This window comes from Dermacentor andersoni, chromosome 2, assembly GCF_023375885.2.
Source record: "Dermacentor andersoni chromosome 2, qqDerAnde1_hic_scaffold, whole genome shotgun sequence".
Classification (NCBI taxonomy): Eukaryota; Metazoa; Arthropoda; class Arachnida; order Ixodida; family Ixodidae; genus Dermacentor; species Dermacentor andersoni.
The window spans coordinates 85,109,334-85,134,411 of record NC_092815.1 but is presented as its reverse complement, the minus strand read 5'-3'; the positions used below and the strand labels follow the sequence as shown (position 1 = coordinate 85,134,411).

The window sequence follows — 25,078 nt, the reverse complement described above, 5'->3', positions numbered from 1 at the left end:
ACCATTGATGTCTCAGACATTTCCATCAGTATATGTTCCGCACGTGCATGCAATGGGTGTTAATCATCATCATCATCATCAGCCTGCTTATCTCCACTGCAGGACGAAGACTTCTCCCTGCAATCTCATATTACCCTTGCCCTGCGCCAACCGATTCCAAATACTTGCACCTGCAAATTTACTAATTTCATCCAAGTAACAAAAGACCTAATAACGAATTGCACAAATAGTAAATGTCCATAGAATGCCCATAAAATTGGTGCTCAGGCATGCACAGTATGCCATGCATAAAATTTAAATATATATAACCTGCGGCCCATTAAAGCAGTCTTTTCAATTATGCTTTTGTTGCGGACGACTCAGCATTTGGTCGTTTAATCAAGTGTGCATTTATATGGTAGTTGCCACGTTTTATTTTAACCAACAGTCTAAATAAAATCAAACGTGCTGCAACAGAAATTAAAGCTTGAAATTAACATAAGCACAGTGCGTATTCCCAGCACGCGCAATAAATTTCCATGACTAAGCATAGTAGTATCCAAAAACACATGGCCTTCAAGACTGCCACATTAAAAAATGACGGCCATGAGATATTTTACAGAGAAGCTGTTAATGCAGAAACTATGCCATCGTTGTCGGACTTCACTAAAAAGGGGCCAAGTGACCTAGCGGGAGAGGAAACGAACAGCTCAAAAGGAGGAAAGGGGTTGGAGTGACCCCTTTCCCCCTGTGAGAATGCTATCTTATATGCTAATTTTATATGGTTGTCACACGGTGCATTTTCGGCATTCGAGCCAAATCAGCATCGAATTTATAGACAAAGATTCCACTATGCCGTGAAAAAAACAAATGTTATGCTGGCGATTTGAGGCCAACGAACAGTGCCCTGCGATTGAAACGCAATACTAGAAGCGCGTGGCTGCCGACACTTCTTGCTCGTGCAAGAAGTACTGGCAGCCACGTCAATCATCATACTAATCCAACCAATCGTCAAAACGATTGCAACACCCGCATCTCCAGTGGTGGGCCTTTTGCCCAATATACAGAGCTTTGGATTAGTGGTTCCGCACATTCCATCCCAGCTACAACTATGGGAAGACCACGAGTAGCGCGTACTCCTGAAGAAGAAGCTGCCTACCACGAGCATCAGCAAGAATTGGCTCGTGAATGGTATCGTCGTCGTAGGGCCGATCTTTAGCTGTGCACCAGAGATACCAAGTTTAAATGGCAGCGCCGAGAGGCTGATCCCGGCAGCCATCAATCCCGGCAGACAGAAACCTCACGTGCAAAAAACACCACTGGGAGAACAGCAAAGAAAATCATTCCTAAAGCATGTTCACCACATGAAGCACACGAAAGCGAAAATGAGGTGGAAGAATGGTGAAACAAAAGATTTACAATATAGACTGCTTGCAAATTTCGACTTGCATGGTGTAACACTCAATGTAACTAACACAGCTTCGCTGTTCGACAATGTTCACAGACTGGAAGGGGTGGCGATTTTTCTTTCTTTTATTTCTTGTAATTGCTTTTGGCCCTTGCATAATGCAAGAAAAAAGGAAAAGAAGCGATTTTTGAGATTTGCATTTGAAGCAAACCATGCTCTATTTACAAAAATAAATATGGCTTCCATGATGTTTTTCACCTCTTAACAAGAGCTTCTGGAGCATGCAGTAAGCAAATGCATAGCCTTCAAGATACGTTTTTGTTACTCGACAGGAGCCATCGCTGGTGCGTGGATATGTTGCTATTTTTTGGCGTCAGACCCAATGCTGTCGGTACTGCGAACCCTTAGCTGTCAGCACTGCAAAAACAATTCGGCTAGAGTAGAAAATAAACAAACAAGAAAGAAAAACGATGAATTGGTTTTAAGTACCCCCTTTCACCTAAGACTGCACCGCGTAAATGCAAAAGCGTTCACTGTCGCTCTCGGCCAAGTCCACACACGAAGGCAACTGGTGAAACCCCACAATAGGAATAAAATACAGAACGATGAACAAAAACTGCCAGCCTGCTCTATTGGTGAAACCCCTTTATCTGGTAACCTCACTAATTAAATTAATGATGGCTATGAAATGCAGAGGTTATCTAGTGACTGGAATATCAGAAGTGCACCACTTCAGCTGTCCCCCTCTTCCCGGTTTCCATAGCACGTACCAGTAAATGTGCAAGGAGAATGAAAAAACAGTTTTAGCATGGTGGATATGTACCAGTGCATACATTACCAATTTACCAGATGACACCGGCAAGGCCCAATACTTAGAAATCTTACGATTGTGTAGAGTCAAAGTGTGCAGTACATTTAGTGCAATGACCAAATGTGTTCCACTTATCTACAAGTGCAAAAGGGTAATTAGAGACAATTGACAGCTTTTTTTTTTCCCCTGCTGAAGATGTGTGTGATGCAACATTTCTATAGCACTTCAGTTGAACACTGTGTCGCAAGATTGTTGCTGCCTGCACTATTGTTCACTGTGTTCACTGCGCGCACTATTGCTGCCAGACAAGTCATCCGATGTGCCTGACTAGCATGTTTCCATTATGCTGAATCTGTCTATGTCAGTCAATGCTCACTTCAAAGAATACAAGCTATTATTTAGGCATACCTGCCAACTCTCCCTTGTATTCTGTAAGGTTTACACATTTGGGTTTTTCTCACAATTTTAGGAATGTCGCTGTGGAGTATTATGAAAAATAAATCCTGTTCCGACAGGTAAATCACTGTTGATAAAGTGTGGATGTATCCAGCAAAAAGTGTGCTCAAGGCAAGCTTTAAAAAGAAAAGCGTGCTTAGCAGACTTGTATGAAAAGGACGTAAAGTTACCAGTAAAAACCAAAGCCAAGGAAAGCATAGGGGAATTGCATGTATGTGTCAGTCGTGCTAAGGTTGTGGGTTCAATTCCCAAAGGTAGCAAATTGTCTTTACTACCATTTTCATTTCATTTTTTTTTTTTTGTTAAAGGGGCCCTGCGACTATATTTTACCCAAGTTCTGCATAACAATGTGCTCCTTGTATCATTCAGAGGTCAATGCAAAAGGAACTACAAAAATTGACACAGACAAACAGAAGCTATTCGATGTTCAAATTCAAAATAAAAGCAAACAAAAAAGAAGCATGCCCTTTCGCATTTCACTCACCCAGAGAGGCATTGAGCTGCTGCTTTCAATCAAAATGAGGCTTTTATTCAGTGACAGACAAAACAGTCTTCCCATTGTGGCCTTCCCATTGTAGACTTCCCATGACAACTCGTAGCTGTGTTTTCGGATGAACGGTGCCCCTTTAGCGGAGTGACATCTTTCAAAGATTTCAACCACAACACTTGGTAAACATTTGTGTTGTGTCACTGTTGTTATGGAAGTGCAAAACCGAAATAACTAGTGCATGCTAATGATTAGTATTCCTGCCAACACCTTTGCACTAGTAGAAAGGCAGAACTTGGCCACTGCAATATTATTTCTGCACATTGTAGTTGACAACCTCACGAGATGGCACCACCAGTGCAGTTGTGTATGCTTGTCCGTGGTGTACTGGTAAACAGCTGCAATGTGTTTATGGGTAAGTTAAAGCTATCAATGAGTTTCTCTCACATGACAGAATTGGAATGCAATATATTGCGAATAAGCGAGGTTCTATGTGCCATCCCGTATAATGGAGCACCTTTGGAAGAACCTGAATCACCACTGAGCCCAGCACAATGCAATGCAAGTAAGCACAGGACTGCACTGCGTGTAAACCTTTGGACAGCACATCTATAGTGTCCGTTGTGTAGGTTTTCAATTTATATCGCACACAGCTGAGAGTTAAAACAGTAGAAGTATGTAGCTTTAAACAAAGTAAAACACTTTTTTTTTAAGTGTAGTGACTGCATGCAAGGCATTAAAGTGTACAGTATGACCATCTTCAGTACCAATAAAAATTAACAGCATAGACATACATGTCAAATAGAGGTGTGAACAGGCTCTAGGTGGCCCCATAAGCCTGTACCCATCCCAGCCCACAGGCTGGGCTTGGGTAGCTCGAATACATCTTTACTCAGGCCCAAGCCGGAATCAGGCCAATATAATTTTTTGTCATCAGGCAGGTCACATAGAGAGCATGATTATAGCCCAGAACATGGCCACTTTGATGTTCATCGAATGATCTTTGAGAGAGACATGCAAAATTTGTTTGAAGAATTTGAAATAGCACTTCTTTGAAGCCCAGGTCACTGGACAAATTGTTTTCCTGTGATAACTCATAATGTGGTTAGGTGTCTTTTCCGAATATAGTATGCTTTGTATGTTTTATTATCTTTTAATTCAATGTCATAAATAAATTTTATTTCATCTGAAAAAAATGTTCTCTTCCTGCAACAAAGCCCTGACAATGTCGTGGAGGGCTGGCCTCAGGCCTTATAGTTTTTGCGTCGAGCCAAGTCGAACGACCTAGTTCTTTAGTGTCAGGCTCGGTCAGGCTTTTGGTGAAAGCAGCAGCCTGGATCGAACCTGGGCTCAGAAATGCAGCTCGTGCACAGCTGTAGTGTCATGTACCTGCTGCCTCACATCTGCTGCTGAATATTGTCGATGTGCAACGCTGCAGCCAGCATGGAAACAGATTTTTGGAGCAAATTAAAATGTTAAATATACTTTGACCTCGGTGCTTTCACTGCTGTTGAAGCATCACCGTGTTTTATAGTAAGCAGAAGTGGAATAAAACCAACGTAGATAATTTGGTGCGCAGGGCCCCTTAAGGGCACACTAAAGAAAAACACTAAATCAGTTTAGAGCAAGAAAGTATTCTCTTGAAACTATTTTTGTTGGTTTCGTGGTAATAGGTTGATTGTAAGAGAAAATGAAGGTCAAAGTTTCAATTTTTAAATTTTATGCTGGAACCCCAGTGGCAGTAAGTCTGTGCAACATTCTTAATTTCAAGGTTGCTTTTTTTTTGTTATTTGAGTTGTTGAGGCACAGCAAATGATCTCGAAAGTTGCCAAATTTATTCTTTGGCTTTTTCAGAATGCAATGTAGTCCATCTTTAACAATAAAAGATTAAACAGGCCCAAGCAGATGCCTTTAATATCCATGACACCAGGGAGAACTGGTACGTGAACTGCAAGGAAATGGTGCCACCTATCTTTCTTTTCTTTTTTTTCTTTGTCTTTTCTGGCTGCCAAACCCTCTCATCACAGCAAGAATGGCCTTTTTGGTGATGTAGAACGGTAATTTACTAATGCACCTGAAAAAATCTATCTCTTCAGTTTCCTTTTAATTCTACATTTCAATTCAAGTTTTTATTCAGCCAGGCACGTACCCAGGATTTTTTTTCGGGGGGGGCCCATCCCAAGGTAACTTTTCTATGCAAATGAGGGGGGTACCATTACTAGTACAAATGTGAATAACGCCTACCATTCACCATAAAAATGCGTAAACCCATAAAAGAAAAGTGAAGTAAGGTGTATTTTACAGGTACACCTGTGCGATACAGCTCTCCTTTACTTGGCAAACAAAGAACCACGTTAAATGGACTTGCACAGGGAACAAGCGCAGGAAGAACACTGCCAAGAACAAGTAAAGAAGAGAAAGTGTCAAATGAAGATTACTTTAGTAGAATAGAAAAAAGAAAACAGCTGTTGGCAACAAGGGCACACGGACCGCGCGAAGTTGTTACTCCGCCAGCCAATCACAGAAGCAAACAAAATCGTCGTCATGCAGCCTTTTCAAAATGGCGTCGTACTTGATACTTACGGAGCGTCTGCAGTTCTTGAAGAGTCTTTTCATTGGCGGAAGCAATGAGGTGTGCAACAGACATGGACAAAATGTATGGAGTCTGAGCATTTCGCTCTTCAAAAGTCTGCGGTGCAGTTGATTTCACTGCTGAACTCGTTTTACTCATGAAACTTCACTACCAACTAAAGTGAAACTTCACAACAAATAACTGTAGCGAAGGAAGCATGTTATTTTAGTTGAATAAAGAATTAGGCATTTGCCATTCTACTATAATAGGCGAGGGAAAAGGTATAAAATCACGCGCTAATAATTTTATTCTTGTAATTACCGCCTTATTTGGGTAACAGAAAAAGTATGAAGTACGAATTATTTGCAGCCTCACGGAGGAACAGTGGCTGGTGGCTATGAGGGCGTGGGCGGGGCTTCATTGCAGACTTAAGTTGTATCCGACTATAGTAGCGTTTTTTTAAGTAGCTCTGGAAGAATTATATACAGAAATATACATTTGCGGAACAACCACAGTTCTTTTGGATACCTCGTTTACTGCTCTAACAAGTGCCGCAACCGACTCGTAACCACAACGATGTGTGACCGCCAGTCGTGTACAACCGCGTATGGCGCAGGAAGCTGCGATTCTACACGTACTGCGCCCACTGCAGAAGGTTAGAAAAACACCTACATAAGCACAGGAGAGAGGTGGCTACGTTAGGCAGCTTGAATGATATGGTTTTCACAGGCGTTTTATACCCCAGATATCAATGCTTAGTATTTCAGAAAAGAAGTGCAATGGAATTCCAAATGACAGGCAAAGTAGTTTTGTTTTATTTCATTTAGCCACTTAACGAAGCACTACAATAATGCTGTGACAAACCTTTAACGTCCTCGTTATTCCCTTGCAAGACCCACTCTCCACTCACGTAGACAACTTTCATCCTTCTCATTATTAAACTGCAGAAGCGTCATTCAGAACACACGGAACTGTCCTTCACTTCCGGCAGCGTTTTCTCTACTTCCTTTTTAAATAAAAAGATGTTGATCCATAAATATTCTCATAAACAAAGATTAAATTTGTTAATTTTTCCTTTTCCTTCCTGTTGCCTGTTCCCTTGGCTCTCTCCCGCTTAATTTCTCAAATCCTTGAGACTCATGTTTCCAGTTGGCAATTTTGCACGAAAAGAGCTGTACAATTAGGAAAAAACCAGACGAGTGAATGGGTGACAGTCATATTGCCTATGAGTTTAAGGCTTATTGTAGCGTTTGATGATGGACGCTGTCCCGCATTATCTTATTTTCCACTTTATCTAACCCATATCACAGGTATATGGTTCCGAGGATCTGTCAGCGACGCTGCGAGCCGTCACTCCAGTAAATAAGAAAAAAAAATTTAACGCAATTAGCATTTTCTCTGGCCGCAACTCGTTCCACGTGCATACAGACCAGGTGACCACGAACTGAATCCCTTTCCTGGTCCCTGGATCAGTCTAAATGAAGAAAGCTGAACTAACGAAGCAACAACGATGCGCGTGAGCATTGAATAGACTGTGACAACTGAATGCATTTGGAGTCAATCGCGCGGGCACCGAATTGATGAGCAAGCTCACCTTCACATCCCAGGAGACGCTGATAACTACCGCGATCCAAAAGGAGTGAAAAAGGCAGCAAAATGTTGACCGCCAAATAACTCAAGTCTCAAACACTGATTTGGCGGCGCTTTAGGAATGTGTGTGAGAAGCGGTGGCATGGGCGGGGAGAGGGGGGGGGGGGTATGCTTTTCAATATCGGGGAGCAGCTGCAGTGGCGAATCCACCGGTCTCTCTTGGTTCGGTAGCGCCATATGATTTTACTCACCGATGGCAGCAAAGAGTGGTGATGGCATATGCAATGTCACCACTCCCCCAGTTGGGTGGTTGGAGATTTGAAAATTCGAAAAAGGCATTTGAACCCTTCAGATTCAATTTTCTCATAAGCCAAGTCTTTTCTTGGCACGACACAAGTGTTGTGAGGTTTCTGGAATGGTAGTTAAAGAGTCCACATCAACTTAGTATTTACCTTTAGTGTCCCTTTAAAGGGGCCATTATACCAAACTTTCGAGCTCGAATTTTGAATTGCTTGTTGAATCGTACGCATCCCACAGCAAACTGGCAAAATTTAAGTGCATTCGGTGCAGTAGAAACAATGAATGGTGAAAAAATGAACTCGCACCCCTGGAAACAGCTCCTTTTGAGTAATGGAAGCTGATCTCGAAACCCATTCTTTTGCATAGTGCAAACAACCGAAGCAGTTGCAGAAGCTGGATATTATACATCATGGCAGCTATGCACTTTGTTTTGTTATTGCCTGTCCATCTCCATGATCTGCTGCTGCTTTTTATCGCACAAGTGAAATAATTGCGGGTACAATTTAATGGCAATGCCCTTGCTTTGACGTGGGTGCTAGAGAATGTAGAGCAAAGCGTCCAATGCAGTCTTGCACTATATCGGAGCAGACGACACAGCAGTGGTCCCGTACTTCCTAATGTCATGCAGTCCATGCCAAAATGGTGGTCTCTGTTGGTGGAATGGTCTTAGAGGCAGAGATTTTGAAGTGAAATTTCTAGAGAAATTTTGTCCTGAGAGCTGTTTTCTTGTGTGTAGTATAACCATACCGGGCCCTCTACTCTCAATTGCAATGACAAACTGAGAATAATCTTACAAATGTGCCATCCGACTATTGTAATTGTCTGAATAAACAATGAATGAATGAATGAATGAATGAATGAATGAATGAAAGGACCCTATTACGGGGTTACTAATCTGACATCTTAAACCCGTAATTTTCTTGTCTCAAAGGCAGCTGCAAACCAGACTTGTATGTAAAGAGTTACATACAAGTCTGGTTAATACATACGATGTATGTATTATATAATGTATTATGACATGTAATGTATATGTAATAACAGTTCTGGTAAATTCGTAATTTAACGATTACTTTGTTTACTTGGTAACACTCATTGTAATTCAATTACATTTTACTGTAACCGATTACACGTAACCAGTTACTTTATTGACAACACAAACTGTAACACGCAAAAAAGCTATCAAAACCTGAACTTGGCAAGAACTACAGTAGAACACCCAATATCCTGCCACACAGCAGCCTCATGAATATGCATGTTCTGACAGGCAAAACCGGGGACTCAGTATTTGTTTTGGTCCGAATCAATGTTTTCTCTCTCTCTCTCTCTTTCCTCATTGAACCGGTGCAGGCATGTCAACTCAACAGTGAAGGCCACTTAAGATGTTAACGCTAGGAAATCACATATGGACAATTTTTTCAGCTTTGCAGTAGGCCAACCAGGAGCATCCTGTCAAAGTCCCAGCAACAAGACAGCACTGCCGTTCATAGAAGAGCCAGTTGCTGAGTAAACCAATCTGGTGTGCAAAATCCGTACACGTTACAACACTGCCCTGCCACATGCACACATCTAGCAATTTGGCTAACCTCTCCGTCTTTCCAGCTCATTTTCCTCCTCAAGCAAGTTTTCAGTGTCACTGCTGATGTCTTCACAACAAAAAAGAAGAATGATGACCCACAAAAAGTTTTAGTACAAATTTTCAGTGCAGATAAGCAATGTAGGTTTAAAGGGCTTCCAAGGACGCACTGAAAGTGCCTACCCAGGTCATTCTGTTTACTGTATCTATACAATGCTAAAAAAGTTGGGAGGAAAGTAACGCAGAAGGAATCAATTACGAGTAATTTCTTAGTTACTTTCATGGGGCAGCAACTGGTAACTGTAATTAAATTTTCGAATGATGTAATTGCAATCTGTTACTTTTTTTATGCAACGTGAACCAGTCTGGTCCAAACCCTGTACACAACTGCCAAAATGGGTTTCAAGTGTTGGAGAACGCTATTTTACGGTACTACTTCACTTCCACAAACTACTTTCGGTACCCATGCAGTGGATGCGTCACGGCATCCTGATAAATTGGCTTGCCTTCGTGCTTGCAATCACTGCAGTTGCCACATGCAAGTGCAGCCAGTAGAAATGCACAAAGCCCTCTTGATCACTTCTCTTTCCCATGAACGCCAGCATCATACCTAGCCTTATTGCTACACTATGTCTGCGTATATTGCTCTGTGTGGTGGCATCACGATACTGCTGATGACACCAGGTCTGCCATGTTGAGACAAACTAAAGCACCAAATTAAAATCTCTTGCATTTGTTTTCCGACCTTCATGCTTGCCAACTGCTCTTCTTTTCTAGTTGAGTTTCTACAACATAAAATGCATGTGTCAGTACAGTAAAAGCTCGTTTATTGCCATTTCGGACTGGTGGTCATGGCAGAAAGTTCGGAAAATGGGACGGCGAAGGGTTTTCGCGTCCGCAATTTTCGACATTCTTATACATTGACTCTATGGGGGACGTGGTTGTGTCACGAAGCCATCCGAACTATCAGGTGTCCGGAAAGTCGGTCGATGGTACACTGGCAACTCCTCCAGCGGCCAACACGGCATCAAAGAGGATTCGTTACAATTCCTCTCTGTTACTCGAGCCAGCATTACCGCGACTTTCGTTCCCTTTCAATAATATTACTGTTCATTTTCCCTGATAGAAGCAGAAATTCCCCGAATTTTCCCTGAGTATTTCCAGACTATTCAATATCCCTGAGAATTCCTGGTTTTCCCGGTTGGTAGACACCCTATTTCAATGCACTACTGGACGGATCGCGGCGGCTACTTCGAATTACCCAAAACTTCGAATTAACGAGATTGTACTGCGCACCTTAAAGTTCTCAAACATCAGGGGACAAGATGCACAGGCACTTACGTAGGCAGGAGGCTGGGGCATGGCGACATGGGGAGGTTGTGGCGAGAGGATGATGTGGCGTAGTGTGCCATTCTCGTCCACTATCTGCTGCATCACATGACCAGGAGGCACCTGGACTGGCACTGCCATGGGAGGTGTACTGCTGTTGGACACAAGCTGCACTGTGGCAGGCCCTGCACACCACCACAATGGGCAAGTTTGACCCAATCATACTATTAGGAAGATAAACCAGGAACACTGCTTTGACAACAAAATAAATACCACTTTCAAATAAAAAAAAAATAGTGCGATGACAGGTCAGAATAAAAACAATGCCAGCTTTAAAAGTCTACAAAAAAAAAATAGATTAAAGCAATTGCACTTGTAACTTAATATTGCATGTGTTTATCATACCCAATACAGAAAAAAGCCAGCCATTGTATAATTGCTACAGCAATTTCAAAAATAGCGCAAATGACCAGCTCGAAAGGAAATGAAAAGCCTTCATATCACGATTCACTGTAGGCTAAAAGAAATTTACTATGCATTTTCATATCTTTGTGAGCACAAGTTGTAGATGAAAAGACATGTGCTGCACCATGACAGCAGATGTGCCATCTAAGAATGTGTGCCTAGCGTACAGACAGCGGAAATACCAGAGCATGCATGCCTCTGATGGCATGTCTGTTATCACGCCATGCTGACAGCAGAAGACCAAACAGCTACATTAAAGTGCCATAAAGAGTTTCATCCTCCCACAGATTGCAATGAATTCACTGCCACAAATTCCACTGGGCAACTATAAGGATCATGCTAGGGTCCCTTTATCAATTCTAAAGGTTGTGATAAGCATCTTGGCAGAGGTTCTTAGGTCACATTGTTACTAATTTATGCACAGTGCAGAGCTCATACCTGCCTTTCAAAATATGACCTCTTACTATATGACCTCCTATACTATACCACTTCATTGTGAAACAGAGCAGAAATATTTCTAGCTGCAATGTTAAAACAAAAGGTTTAAAAAATATATAAATATAAATATATAAAAAAAAACTCTATACTACTTCATTGTGAAACAGAGCAGAAATATTTCTAGCTGCAATGTGAAAACAAAAGGTTTAAAAAATATATAGATATAAATATATAAAAGAAACTCTGGGTTTGGTGTAAGCACAATCAATTAGGATGATCAATATCTTGGATATTAAAAATTAAGCACGAATTTAAAAGTGACACTGAGTACCTCATTGCAAATCTGGCAACATGTGTTCCTGAGGATTCATTTTTTTAATGTTAGGTGTACAAATTAGTAAATGTAATGCCACCTTATTCTTAAAGGGACCCTGAAACGATTTTGACAACTTTGTTACATACTGATTCGTTAGAGTAGGTCCTTCTGATCGTTAATTGACGCATCTAAGTGCTCCGCGTAAAGCGTGTTATTTATTACAAGGTTTTAAAAATGTACATCGCTGCCGATCGCAGCACACTGCTCCACGGAATTTTCAGCTGCCCCTGCCTATATGACGTAAATCACCCAATTGACGTCATGTGGGCGAGCTATCCGATTGGCTGCCAAGGGCGCGTCATCTATAATTTTTCCACCTTTATGGTGAAGAAATGATGTTCGTAGTAGTTGGAATGTTAGTTAATTTGTTTCTATAAAAAGAAAGTAACAGAAAGAGAATGCACAAGAACAAGTTCTCACTACCCTTAAACACTTCCGGCACACAGCAAGCATCGTCTGCTTGTGTTACGACGTACTCCATTCTGATGAGAGCTCCGCAGTCAGAGTCGGTCTCAGTCTTTTCGCGAGCACTATGATTAGACTTCGTTACATTGTGGACTGCAAACATAGCGACTGGCAATATGTCAAGCTGCAACATCGTGTCCCTCTGTAAGGCAGCAGACGTCTGGACTGGCTGGACAGCAGACCACGGACTGGCTGCAGCGCATTGGACTGCCGCTATCCGAACGGCGCCAGGATTTGCGCATTTGCGGCCGTCACTTTAAACCAGAAGATTACTAACGCAAGAGCATTACGCGAATCCGGTATTACGGCAAATGCAAGCGGAAGGGCACAGGGCCTGGCCTCTTGAATGTGCCGTTTAATGGGATGAGTAGAAGCGCAAATGTGAATGGTCTGCACTGTGCAACCACCTGGTGGCACAGAGCTCAACCATACACAGTAGCAGTAACGAAATGTATTATTTTCTTTAATTATGGGGCTTTACGTGCCAAAACCACTTTCTGATTATAAGGCATGCCGTAGAAGAGGACTCCGGAGATTTCAACCCCCTGGGGTTCTTTAACGTGCACTTAAATCCAAGTACACAGGTGTTTTCACATTTTGCCCCTATCGAAATGCAGCCGCCATGGCCAGGATTCGATCCCGTGACCTTGTGCTCAGCAGCCCAACACCATAGCCACTGAGCAAACACGGCGGGTGAAGTGTATTCTTTGCTGCTGGTGTAAATTTTTCGCAGGAGTGTAATCATCAACACATTGTTTTTGTACATGTTTAAAGTGTTTTACACTTGGTTAGAGCAATATTAGCGCTTTGTTTGGCTGGTTAAGCTCTGCGCCAACAAGTGGCTGGACCGTGCAGACCGATCAGGCTGCTCACGTAGGTCTACGCTAAAGTTCCTTGATCAGCTTGAGTTTATGCCTCCAGCCATCTGCCGAAACGTCCAGTTTGCCTGTGGTTACCGGAATACCAGACACGTTCGACGCTTTGACAGAATGCTCGCAACGCATGCTGCTTTGATAGCTCTCGCTTGGGGTCGACTACCAAGCAGCTGGCGGAGAGTTTGGAGAGGCTTCGCGCGCGCGTTCCTAGAGAATCAGAAGTCGACGACACGACATGCCATCATGATGCAGAGCCAATGAAAGCAGAGCTTAGCCCCGATCACTCGGCAAACGAGTTGAGAAAATGCATGACTCTGGAGGAGGGTAACTTGTAATCGTCCGTAGCTCTCTTAATATGAGACGTTTCACAGAAATTGTGGTGCGAATGATTAACTTTAGCTGTACCCTTTGCGCCTACAAAATCTGTCCGAACCGTTTCAGGGGCCCCTCAAGGTTTGAGGGCATATACAAAAGTCAATTTTCGTGCACAAGATTGATTCTCTGTTTTTATCTTCCTATCATCATTAGTTTGGCAGTTACAGCGAGTTTTCTCATAGCATTGCGAAACCGAAACCACATTGCATTGGTTCTGGAAATTAGTACTATTTCTCTTATATAAATACGATTCAAAATAAGTTTTTCATTTTAAGCTGTCGACGAGCAGCCACACAAACAGAAGACTAGCGCATCTCATGGGGGCGCCAGCTATGAAGCTGGTGCATCTTAGGCCTCTGTGTTGTTTTTGACATCTCACATGGTTTGAAACATTTGTTTGTTTTTCTCAAAACAAGATTTTCTTTGACCTCATGTTACGCAAACATTGATAACTTTTTTTGTGAATGAATATTATGAAATTAAATTTTGCACACACTCATTCTTCACAGAGAGATGTGTGCAACGAACTAGGACCAAAGAAATTGATGCAATATGTTTGAATTTGCAGCTCATGTTGCGAACAAAATTGGTCCAAATAGGCAAAAGCTTTTACATTGCTTAGCTTTTCAACTATTACTTTCTAAATATTCATCACACTGCATTTATCCTAGTCTTTCCTAGTTTTTATGTCTTTCCTATCCTAGTCTTTATGTCTGTGCTCTCACCTTAAACAAAAAGCTGCACCTCTTCCACCTGTCTGCGCCACTGCAAATTACTTAATTCGTGAGCTCAACATTCCACATATTTAGCCGACCTTGAAGTTTTGGAATATTCATCCGCACTGAATTTTGGAAAAATGAATAAGTATTTTTCAGACAACAGAGCAACTGCGAGGGAAACTGGAAGGACACTAATACGGTAGACCAAGCATGTTATAACATACTTGCAAGGGACGCATGTGCAGGCATTTGTTAAACTATGTCCACAATCTTTTGTGAATGTTTCAGATTTTAATGCAGAATGCATTGTCGTGTTGAAAAATTTCAATGCACACTACAGCACATTAAATCTAACAGCGGCACAGCATTTGACATTATGTCCTGTATACTGCAAGGAAGAGTCCGTGACACAAGACCTACTTGTGGAAACATTACCCAATTCACAAAAATAAAAGAAGGAACAAATAACATTAACTTATGCAAAACGGAATTCGAACAATATGTGACAAAATCAAGTGGACAGGAGTAGTGCCACACCAGGATGTGTACTCGCCTTGAACAAACTGCATTTGATCGCCCATCTGGAAAAAGATGGTTTCTCCTGGATTGATGTGCAAAAGCACCACATGTGGGGGTGCCACATAAGACGGAGCGGCAGCACTAACAGCGCCCATAGGGGCAGCGCCATAGCCCTTCTGCACTGGGCCCTTGCAGCGCAGTCCACTCTTTTCGCCATTCACTACCTGCAACACAAGACACGGGAGAGGCACGCATGTAGAGTGAACTAGGAACACGTACAAGCAGGCCACATACACAATCTAAACACAGATTTGACATCAACCCGGGGGTAGCACAAAGCGGCAAAGGAAACATGAATGGGTCCCTCAGAAAAAAAGGTTAGCAGTTGAAGACAAACCTATGCAGGCCCAGTGATTCAAGCAGAGCGGCAGGTTGGGCTGAATGTTCATCTTGTAAAAAAGGGGGTATTGCACTAAACACATACAGACAACAGAAGTACAAGTGCACAGGACGCGCACACTTTGCACTGCGTGTGTCCTGTCCACTTCTACTTCTGTGGTCCGTGTATTTTTAGAGCAATATCCTCATTTTTTTTATCAGTGATTCAACCCCAGCACCACCGCTATCTTTCCTAACCTAACATAGCCAGGAGGCTAGTAGATGGTAAGCCTCCTGGTAAGCTAAGCTGAAGTGCTGTATTCAATAACCGCCCGAGTTACATGGAAATCCACAAGGTGGATGTAGAGGAACCCATAGGGGTGTTATTTGTAGCTTTTCACTGCTTTCAAGCCAATAATCAACTTTCCCTCGTGTCAATCCTCCTCTATCTTGTGAATCCCTGCAGAACTTGTTCAGTTACTGTATTGCTTATAACAACGAGCACATGGAGCATGAGAAGCCCTTGAAAAAGCTGTGATCCTCACTCAGCAGATGACCACAACTGACTTCAGGAAACTGTATGCATATCTGCTATTACTACCTCTATATATCCATTTTGAGAAAGGTGCACACGAAAGCTCACCTAGCTCTCGGGAGTTTTTGAAAAGAAACTCGCTATGCAGCTCAGAGTCAGTTTTGGGTGCGCATTAAGTAGGCCCTTTACTATTGACAAATATACCAGCCTTACGCAACACCTTCTGTAGATTGTTGAGAATTGGCCCCTTTGCTGCCCCAAAAAGCTAAGCTTAGTACCATTTGATGCTCCATTTTGATTTGCAAGCTATTAGGTCCTTGGGAAAGCAAGCTGCAGAAAATACAGGAAAGGAAAGAAGCATGAAGATACTCCCATGAGCTCTATATCACCACTTTCCAAGGAGGAAAGTGAACCAACTCTCCAAACTTTCAGCATTTGCACGGCTACCTTGCATTGCAAAGAAGCAACAATCACTCTCCAAATGAGTAAAATGTGTGTGCCATTTCAACCTTTCGGGGACCGTTAAAACAAATTAATTGGAACATAATGCTGACCACAATCAAAAGCAATTGAGCCTGGCTGAGACCCCTTATTCATAGGCAATGCCCAAAAAATTTACACACTGAATGCTTTGTACTTGTGAGCAATGCTGTACTTCTATGTAATAAATTATACGGTGATGCAGAAAACTTAGAGCATCAGCTATAAGTGAATATGGGTCGAAATTGACAGATTAAAAAAAAAATGGGAACCATGTCTTAACTGTTTAGACTCCAAGCTACTACTATTAGAAGAAGCTGTGGTAACATGGAGAGAAAAGTCATATTTTTGGTTGTGATCTCAATAATATATAAGAAGCAGGTAAGAAAAGAAGGACACTTTCACTAATATGCAAACATAAACAAGGAACTAGGTTAAAGAGTACACTCAATTCTGATTTCGCAGTCACTTTCTATTTGTCAATACAGGCTTTTAAACACACTACATATACTCCACAAGCTCTAAACACCACAGTTTCCTTGCTGATGCTACTTGTTCCCCTCTATAATGTGCCGTGAGTCGTTGTCGAAGGGTTATCTACTCAGAGTAGAAGTATCTTACAGTTCACATACTTTCTGCATGCACACGCACACAAACTGTCAGAAGTCAAAGCCTGGATACTACATCTTAGTAGACCGAACTTGCCACCACACTGTCCAGTAGTGTGGCACCCACAATCAATGCTCGCCATTATTTGGAGTATGCAGACAGGAATAGGCACTTCCTAAGAACAACAAATGCCAATCACAATTGCCACGCACCAAGACAGCCCCACAGTGCAACCCATTTGCCACTCTCATATATGCACTTTTTCTCACAATGGAGCCATATGCAAAAACTCAGGAGTCAATGCATTTACTGCCTGGATGTAGAAGAATTCACGCAAAAGGTAGGCTCATGCGGTAAATGTTGCTAGCCGAATGTTAAAAGCCGACAGCACACGTTAGGAGCAAGAGCTTTCAAATGGACATGAGCCAACAATCATAACAGCTTTTAAATCTTTGGAAGAATTAACATGTGAGAATAAGTTCACACCTCCCAATGGCCTGGTGGGCGTGGTTCACCACGATCCCCGAGGGCTTCCGGGTTGAGTGGCTGCGGCTGCGGCTGTGGTTGTGGCTGCAGCGTAGCCGGCTGCCTGGGCGGCCGAAAGGGTGCCTGCTGCTGCTGACCATTCAGAAGTGCCTCTGGGTTGCCGGGTGGGGCAGCCATCAGGGGCTCAGCTGTGCCTCCTCCACGGGACCCTGCACTCAGCACCACCAGTTCAATAGAATTTCACGAACACACTCTTATCATTCAAAGATTTAAAAAATGCATGTTGCACAGAAAAAGGGCACTGTAGACTGTTTCACTTGTGCGATAACAGCAGCGAGAGTGCGGCCCCAAGAAACGTCAGGCCACGGGCCTTATTAGGCTACTGTGCCGGAACACAAAGCATGTTTTTAGGTTGTTTCACTGAGCGGAAAGTCTACTTTTAAACTTTGAGATAAAAGACATGCTCATTACGGCTCAAGACTAATACATATAATTTTTCGCATAACTTACGGCAACCTAGACGTGTAAAATTATTGTTATGTACAGAGGAAAAAGGCTAAAAATCTGCAGGCTTAGATTTTAATGCACTCCAGGTACTCAATATCGCCGCCAATGCCCTTTTGCTCACTACATTTAGTGGGCTATGTCAGTGAGAAAAACCAGAAGCCCTCCAGGACCTATGTTTGTAAACAGTGAAAGGGTCTATTGCGAGACCATTAGATAAAACTAGTGTAATTACACTAAAATGTGCTTCATGAAATATTACCAGTCTTGATTCGCTTCACACTGCAAGAAACATTAAATGAGGACCTCCCTACTGAAGTGTAGGGTATGTAAACAACCAGATAATGTTATGTGAACAATTTATGGTGAACTGATAGGCAACAATTAACACAACCACAAAAGTGTTAGGACGGCAATATGTTGAACCTCTCCAAATACAGTGCATAGTTGCTTTTATATTGGTGCGGTTTACGGTGAAGACAATAAATAAACATCAGAATGGCATGTGACATGCTGAAATAAAATAGCCCAATAAATGAGTAAGCTGTACCATATGCTCAGGCGGTACAGATTCTTTTCTACCTGTAAATGTGCACTTACAACACTGGGAACAGTACCCACCAATTTAAGAAATGTTTCATAATGGAAGCACAGACCACATGGGTCATTTTCATTTTATTCAGTAAACTATATGTACACTTTATTTCACTGAACAATTATACAATCTCTGCCTTGGAAAAAAAAAAAATTCTTAAACTGACAAGGTCGGAATTTGAGGAAATACCAGAGCGAAATTTAAATTTCGTTAACTTCACTCACCAGTGCTTGCTATGGCAGGCATCGAGTCACACTCTGTGTCACAGGCCAGCGAACCTGAAAGATGTTTAAAATGTTCAAACACATGAGAACAAAGGAAACAAACTTCCGAAAAACTTCCAAAACAAACTTGGTAAATAAGCTTGGGAAGTATACTTATCGGTTGCTATCCTGGTCAAAAAGCTGAGATAAGAGTAAACAAAGCAGCTTAATTTTGCTATAATGTGGCACCACAAAACTACAATTGTTGGAAGCACAGTTGTATAGTCCCATAACAGAGACCACATTTGACTGCCGATATTTTGTCACCATACCTGCCACTTCATGCTGAATATTGAATCTGGCACTTCTTCGATATGCAACGCAGTCTATTTATACACAGTCATCTTTCCTGCACCTGACATTAGCACAATGTCTAACATAACAATGTCTATTGAACCAATAATCATAAATTTATCTTGTATCAGACGAAGGCTAGCCCACCACTGTAAGATTTCAAAATATTTTGAAAGAATGATCTATTGCTAATGATATAAGATTTTTAAATCCTGCTAGTCCGTCTCAGCATCTTTAAATGCAAGTGATTGAGAAGGTCGCCCCTTAAATATAAATTGTGCACAGCTTCTCATTAACATTTCTACCAGCTAAAGCTACTAGCTATGAAATAAGCACGTAAGCACCTATAGCTCAGGGAATGCAATTAACACATAGCTGGTAATCATATCACTAATCATGCTAAAACCACATGCTTCACCGAGAAAAATGTTCAGTCCACTAACATAGAACTAAGGCAATACTAAGTTGCCTGCTTTCAAATTTGGAATACTTGAATCAATTCACTCATTCCAAATAATGGAAACATTTTAAGCAGATAACACATGCGACGTATTCAAGTGTTGCGCTCATACAGCAAATTCCGACAGAATCTGCCCATGCTCAACATGCAACTTATTTTTTTCTTCACAGTGCTGTTTATAAAAACTCAAATTTACTGATTTTTGCAACAATACAGATCAGCTCTAAAGCCATCAGAATGACTTCAAAACATGGTCGTGACATGCATAGCATGCCAAACTCTGCACACGTAAACAGAAACAGAAGTCATGATTTATTAACAGCACATAATTGACATCGGCAGCTACATGATGCATACATGTAGCATCTGCATTTGCATTCTTCATAATGCTATGTCACCATATGAAGCACCCAGATAACATCAACATCTACATGACTGTATAGCCCTAACAATCTAGTTAACATTTCTCTACAGTGCTTTGGCCCCAATTAACAAAAAAATTGGCATTTTTTTAGGACTGCCAACAACAAGGTGACTCAGTCTTTTAAATATCAACAAACACTGCACAGGTGGCTCAAAAATGACAAACATCAAAGTGGGGTAATTTTGAGCACCTTTTTAAGATAACGACTTCAGACCACAATGCTGTTGCTAGCTCTGTATAGAATGACCACATACTAAACAAGAAAAACGACCAAAATAACTTGCACAGATAGCACAATACCAAAGCTCGGAGAGCAGTTTACAGTTTTGTTGTGTCCACCTTCACAAGAATTATTTATATATACAAAGTAAGCCAGGTGGCCCCACATTGCCATCTGCCAAAATGGCATAACTAAGCTTAACAACAGCTATGGTGCAATCTGGTTTTGTAATCATGGCCAAATTCCAGCTCAGCAGGTGGCCAGAAATGGCTACTGTATCAACTAACATTCAATATAACCTAGAACGAGAGAAAAAACAAGCTCAACATAATCGAAACAGCAGTTGACCAAAAGCTGCCCATGTCTATTTTTACAAATAGTAGACTGCCCAAGACATAGCTCCCTAGACTGCCAAATAGTAGACTGCCAAAGACATAGCTCCCTAAAATGCACATGGAAATAGACAAGGAGATACTGACGATAATATAAGCAGCTATTCCGAGTGATTTACCAAGTACATATTAACTGCAAAAGCAGAACACAATATAACACAAGTGAACAAGCAGCAGTCGAATAATCTTGTATAGCAGAGTGGACATCACTTATCAATTCACCTCCATTTTTTCTCTTTAAGTAGCATAATTCCATTAATTTGTTTGCAGTCTCAGCTATATCTTTTCATGGCAAGAAAGTATATCAGCAAGTAGTCGCTAGGTAAAAAATCAACCTATTCAGAAGTAACCTACCTGCATGATAAAATGCAAGAGGAGAAAAAGCACAAGAGTATGCAACTGGTACGACCACATGCATCCAGAAATACAACGAATTGGCTGTGACATGAGATGTACACGTGGCCTTGTAAGCCGATGCCAGCCGCTTTCTCTTCAAGAAGAGATAAGACAAAACTGCTCGGCTCTTGCAACTGGCTCAATGTCAGCCTCAACGTGTCAGAGGAAGCGCGTTTTTCAAAGTGCAGCAGTTTTTCTGATAAAAATGAAACAAAAATGTCAAATGGCCAATGAACATGCACTGAGCCCAGACAGACAGACCATGACTAAGTGTTAAGCTCCGAAAAGCAGTTTCATGTCGATAGCAATCCATGGTCAGTGCTGCTCCAATGAATATCATGCCTTTTGCTACTTGCATGACATTTGAAATTGAAATATTGCAGCCCGACAACAAAACATATGGACTACAGAATACCCAATGAAAGAGTCCCTCAAACTGAGGTATATCAAAATGGGGAGCCAAGTTCAGGATGGATGGAGAAAGTTGGGTACAGAGGCAGATTTTCCACAAAGGCCGGCAGGCTTGGTATTTAAATTAATGTAATGCTAACATGCTACAACTTTCACCATTCCATCTCCATTGTGGCGAGTTCCCATGCTACTCGTGAGAACATTTCAACAAGAGATGCATATTCCAGTGGAAAACATGCCAACTGCCAAGGAATGACAGGTTTCAAACTGCCATTTAACTTTATTTCTAACTGCGTTTTACTGATTTACCGAATGACAGTCAACTCTGCTCAGCTCGGACACCATAATGTAATGTAAACAATATGTATTTAGTTCAGACACAGAATCTCAAGCATACACACACACACACACACACACACACACACACACACACACACACACACACACACACACACACGCACACGCACACGCACACGCACACGCACACGCACACGCACAGATGCTTTGCGACTGTCATAAAATGCCACAACGGTTCATTATGCTGGCCAATGTCAAGGAAAATTGTATCTGTATTCTAAATTATAGTTACATCTGAAATCGGCATCAAAATGTTAATGAAAGCAGCTAAGTGCTTATGTGATATTTGGAATATTTTAACAGGCAGCAGCACTCCAAAAGAGCAAAGTTATCAAAGAAGGTTAGTTAGGCATACAGAAATGTGGAAGAAGACAATGTGCCTAGTGCGATACAAATTTGTGCCCATAAGAGCATTCTGCATCATATCCACAATGGAAAATCTTTTTGATCAAAGTGTTCACAACTACACTGCTTTAGCCAACCTGTCATGCTAAGTCCTTACTACATGAAGTCAAATACTCCAAATAACCGAAGAACTTCAAATGCCTCGAGGTCAAGACTATCGACGCACAATAAAACATGACATGGACCTCAGCAGCTCCAGAACACACTGGAGGCCAAGCATGAAGACAATAAAAACTTGTCTGAGGTGCCGAAGCTTAAAAAAAAAAGAAAAAGAAAAGGGGGGGGGTCAGGAGGATACTCCAAGGTGAAAAATTGAACGGCTTAATCTGCAGCATCTTGTTACAAACCAACTTGAAACTGCTCCCCAATTCTTTTCAAGTACAGTGGTTTCATAAGTTTTAGGTGCATTAATTGAAACTTTGTTTAATATCTAAGTTTCACTCAAGGTGCGTAGCGTGTAAGTATGCAAATGAAAAATCAGCTCACAAGCATTTTTTTTAAATCTTTATTCAAGCAAAGTGGAGACTAATGCAACAACGGGATCTAATTATTTATGTTTCATACTTGCTGTTGGATGCTGTCATCCACTTGAATCAGTTACTAGACCATCAGTTACTACACACAGGCAATACATCTAGCTTAGCTGCACAACCACATGCTGTGTTCCATCATTTTGGATAATAACAAGTTCAAGACATCTTGTAAATAATGTGCTGAAAATTTTGTGCTTCACACATGATATACCCTAACTTAATTCAGCCACACATCTACACTATCTTCAAAACTACTTTCACTTTCCCTTCTAGAGTGACATACACAAGTTATTCATAAAACTAGTATGGGCTAATCAACTAATCAATAAGAAAAAAAAATATGCATTTAGCGGCCTCGATCGCAAACGTTGCAGTCTTGTGTCATATGGCAGAACACAAGCTCGCACAGGAGTTCTTGATACGACCTCAGGTTAAAACTTCCTGTCGTCGATTTCCAACGGTAATGAACATTGACCCAGATTGTGACAAGTTCCCCGTGTTGTGACTTGCGATGTCAATAAATATTCGGGCGAAATTTTAAGCAAACAAATGTGCCAGTACGGCGTACTTATCGCGTTTCTTTCAAGTACTTTCAAGTAAAATTGTAGACACTTTTCGCAGCGTAACATCTGACCGCAGCAAGATCTCCACACACAAGAACACAAGGTTAGTTTATAGTTTGTTTATACTTTAAAGTGAGAGAGTTGTAGCGCCGCATTCCTGACAGATATAAGCTACGGAATGAAAAAAAAAAATCGCGTTCTCGGTGGCACCTTCTCGAGACACGAGCCAGCGGATCCGAGCAATTTATCGGTTGTTCGAAGAACGTGAGACCGAATGGAAGCCCACTCCATTAGCCAAGGGCCACAACACCGTGGCCCGCAGTAAAGGCACACGCGAACAGGAGGAGGGCCTCGAATAGTCGATTCCAAGTGACCACACAGTCGCGCGCCGACGATTATTGCACGAGCTTGTTTTTCCCGCAGCATTCGGAACGCGTCACGTTCAGGCAGCGTTCCAAGAAGAGCGAACGTGAACGGGGCGATACGTGGTTGCGCGCTAACTTGCCACGCTTATGCGCTGACGGTGGCACTCCGTGTCCCACAAGATGCGATCACATAGAAAAGTAGGGGGGGAAAAAAGTGGGAGTGACGACCGATCGCACGCCCTCGGCCAGGCATTCCCCGACCGCGGGGATCGTGCGGAACGGTCGCCAGGAACCACAGGGCACGCGGACAGGCGACGAATTCGAATGTCAAGCGGTTCGCGGCCAGAAACGTCAAACACGTCAGCGAAACGCCGCGCACACAGTCGCTGCCCAAGCGCCGCAAGTGTCAAGGGGGGGTTCTCTCTCGTCGTGGCCTGAAAACAGCTGACGCCGTCCGCGGCGGCTATGTTCGACACACCACAATGTCACACAGAATGATCGGGCAGAGCTGCGAATACCAATTGGGGAGCGACAACACGCTGGCCATATCTAATCGGGGAAGAGGGGATAAAAGAGAAAGAAAAACGTTACCTCATACTTGTGGGAAACATTCATCGCCGAGAGGCATATTGACACTCCGTCTGGAACTTTGTCGGCATCTGGCACGGGTGAAAACACGCCAGACAAACGTCGGAAGCGATTCTACGCCGGTACAATCGACTCGGAAGCGAATTCCGAAGCCCCCAACACAAATGTGGGCCGAAATATCACGGCGCGACCGCAGTAGCACTTTGACGTGTACGCTGCCTGGATACGAAACTAACTCATGACGTCAACGTTCTTTTTCTTTTTCTTTTCCCCGCGTTTTGGCATTCCGCTATTGGTAAATTTCGTTCTTCTTCGGCATTTTCCTCGCGGCAAGCGCTTAATTTTCTGATTCCCGTTCAAATTTGGCCTTTTTATTTGCCCGAAAAGTCGAGAAATGCGCGCCGCAGTGCGAACGTGTAAATAAAAAAGTAAGAAAGAACCAAACAGCTAGTGAAGGCAAACCAGAGGCATCCCTGACATCACTGCGGGGTCAGAGAACTGAAAACCGGAACCTACGTGGCGCGCATGAGGGCGGTTCGAGGATGGCAGCTGAGATGTCACAAAACATTCCCAGTCACCTGCTTTTTGGGGCACTCGGATTTCAAGTCACACGCGCTTTCGAAGCTTCAGCGAGGAATGTAGCTCACGTAAATGGCATATATATAATCGTTACGAACGGGACAATTACGCGACTTGCGACGTTAAACGTGGAGGAGAAATACTGTTTTCAGTGCACACAAGAATCGCACGTTATACAAGCTTCCTCCTCGATATCGTCAACGCCTTCACAACGTATACGTCTTTTTTTTTCTTAATACGATTACAGAATTTGTATCAACTGTGCTCGAGCTATTGCATCCCGTTATGAAATGCGTCTTCAGGATGCACGATATTTCTTGCGGTCGACGTCCTGTAGAAAGTCAGACTAAAAACAATAACGCTAGGTTTTGATTAAGATTATCCACAGTGAAGCACGTCTGGGAGCCTCCACGCGTTGGAGCCCCTCCCACATTCCTCACTTCGGCGCGAAATTTGAATCGCAACTTTTCGTACACGGATAGCACGAGGGCTAGACAGAAAAGG

General features: G+C 42.4%; 1 protein-coding gene across 2 annotated transcripts in view; it reads right to left on the bottom strand.

The window, feature by feature from the left end:
• Positions 1-24,240, bottom strand: part of LOC126541984 (fibronectin type-III domain-containing protein 3A-like) — a 79,225-nt gene extending 54,985 nt beyond the window's left edge. For both annotated transcript variants that reach the window (XM_055076873.2, XM_055076874.2), the window contains exons 1-5: positions 23,999-24,240; positions 18,549-18,602; positions 17,226-17,434; positions 14,772-14,961; positions 10,518-10,690 (exon numbers count right to left, since the gene is read on the bottom strand). In XM_055076873.2, the coding sequence (XP_054932848.1) occupies positions 10,518-10,690; positions 14,772-14,961; positions 17,226-17,434; positions 18,549-18,570 (594 nt within the window). In that variant the 5' untranslated portion in view covers positions 18,571-18,602; positions 23,999-24,240. The remainder of the gene's footprint in view (positions 1-10,517; positions 10,691-14,771; positions 14,962-17,225; positions 17,435-18,548; positions 18,603-23,998) is intronic.
• Between the last annotated feature and the right edge of the window lie 838 nt (positions 24,241-25,078).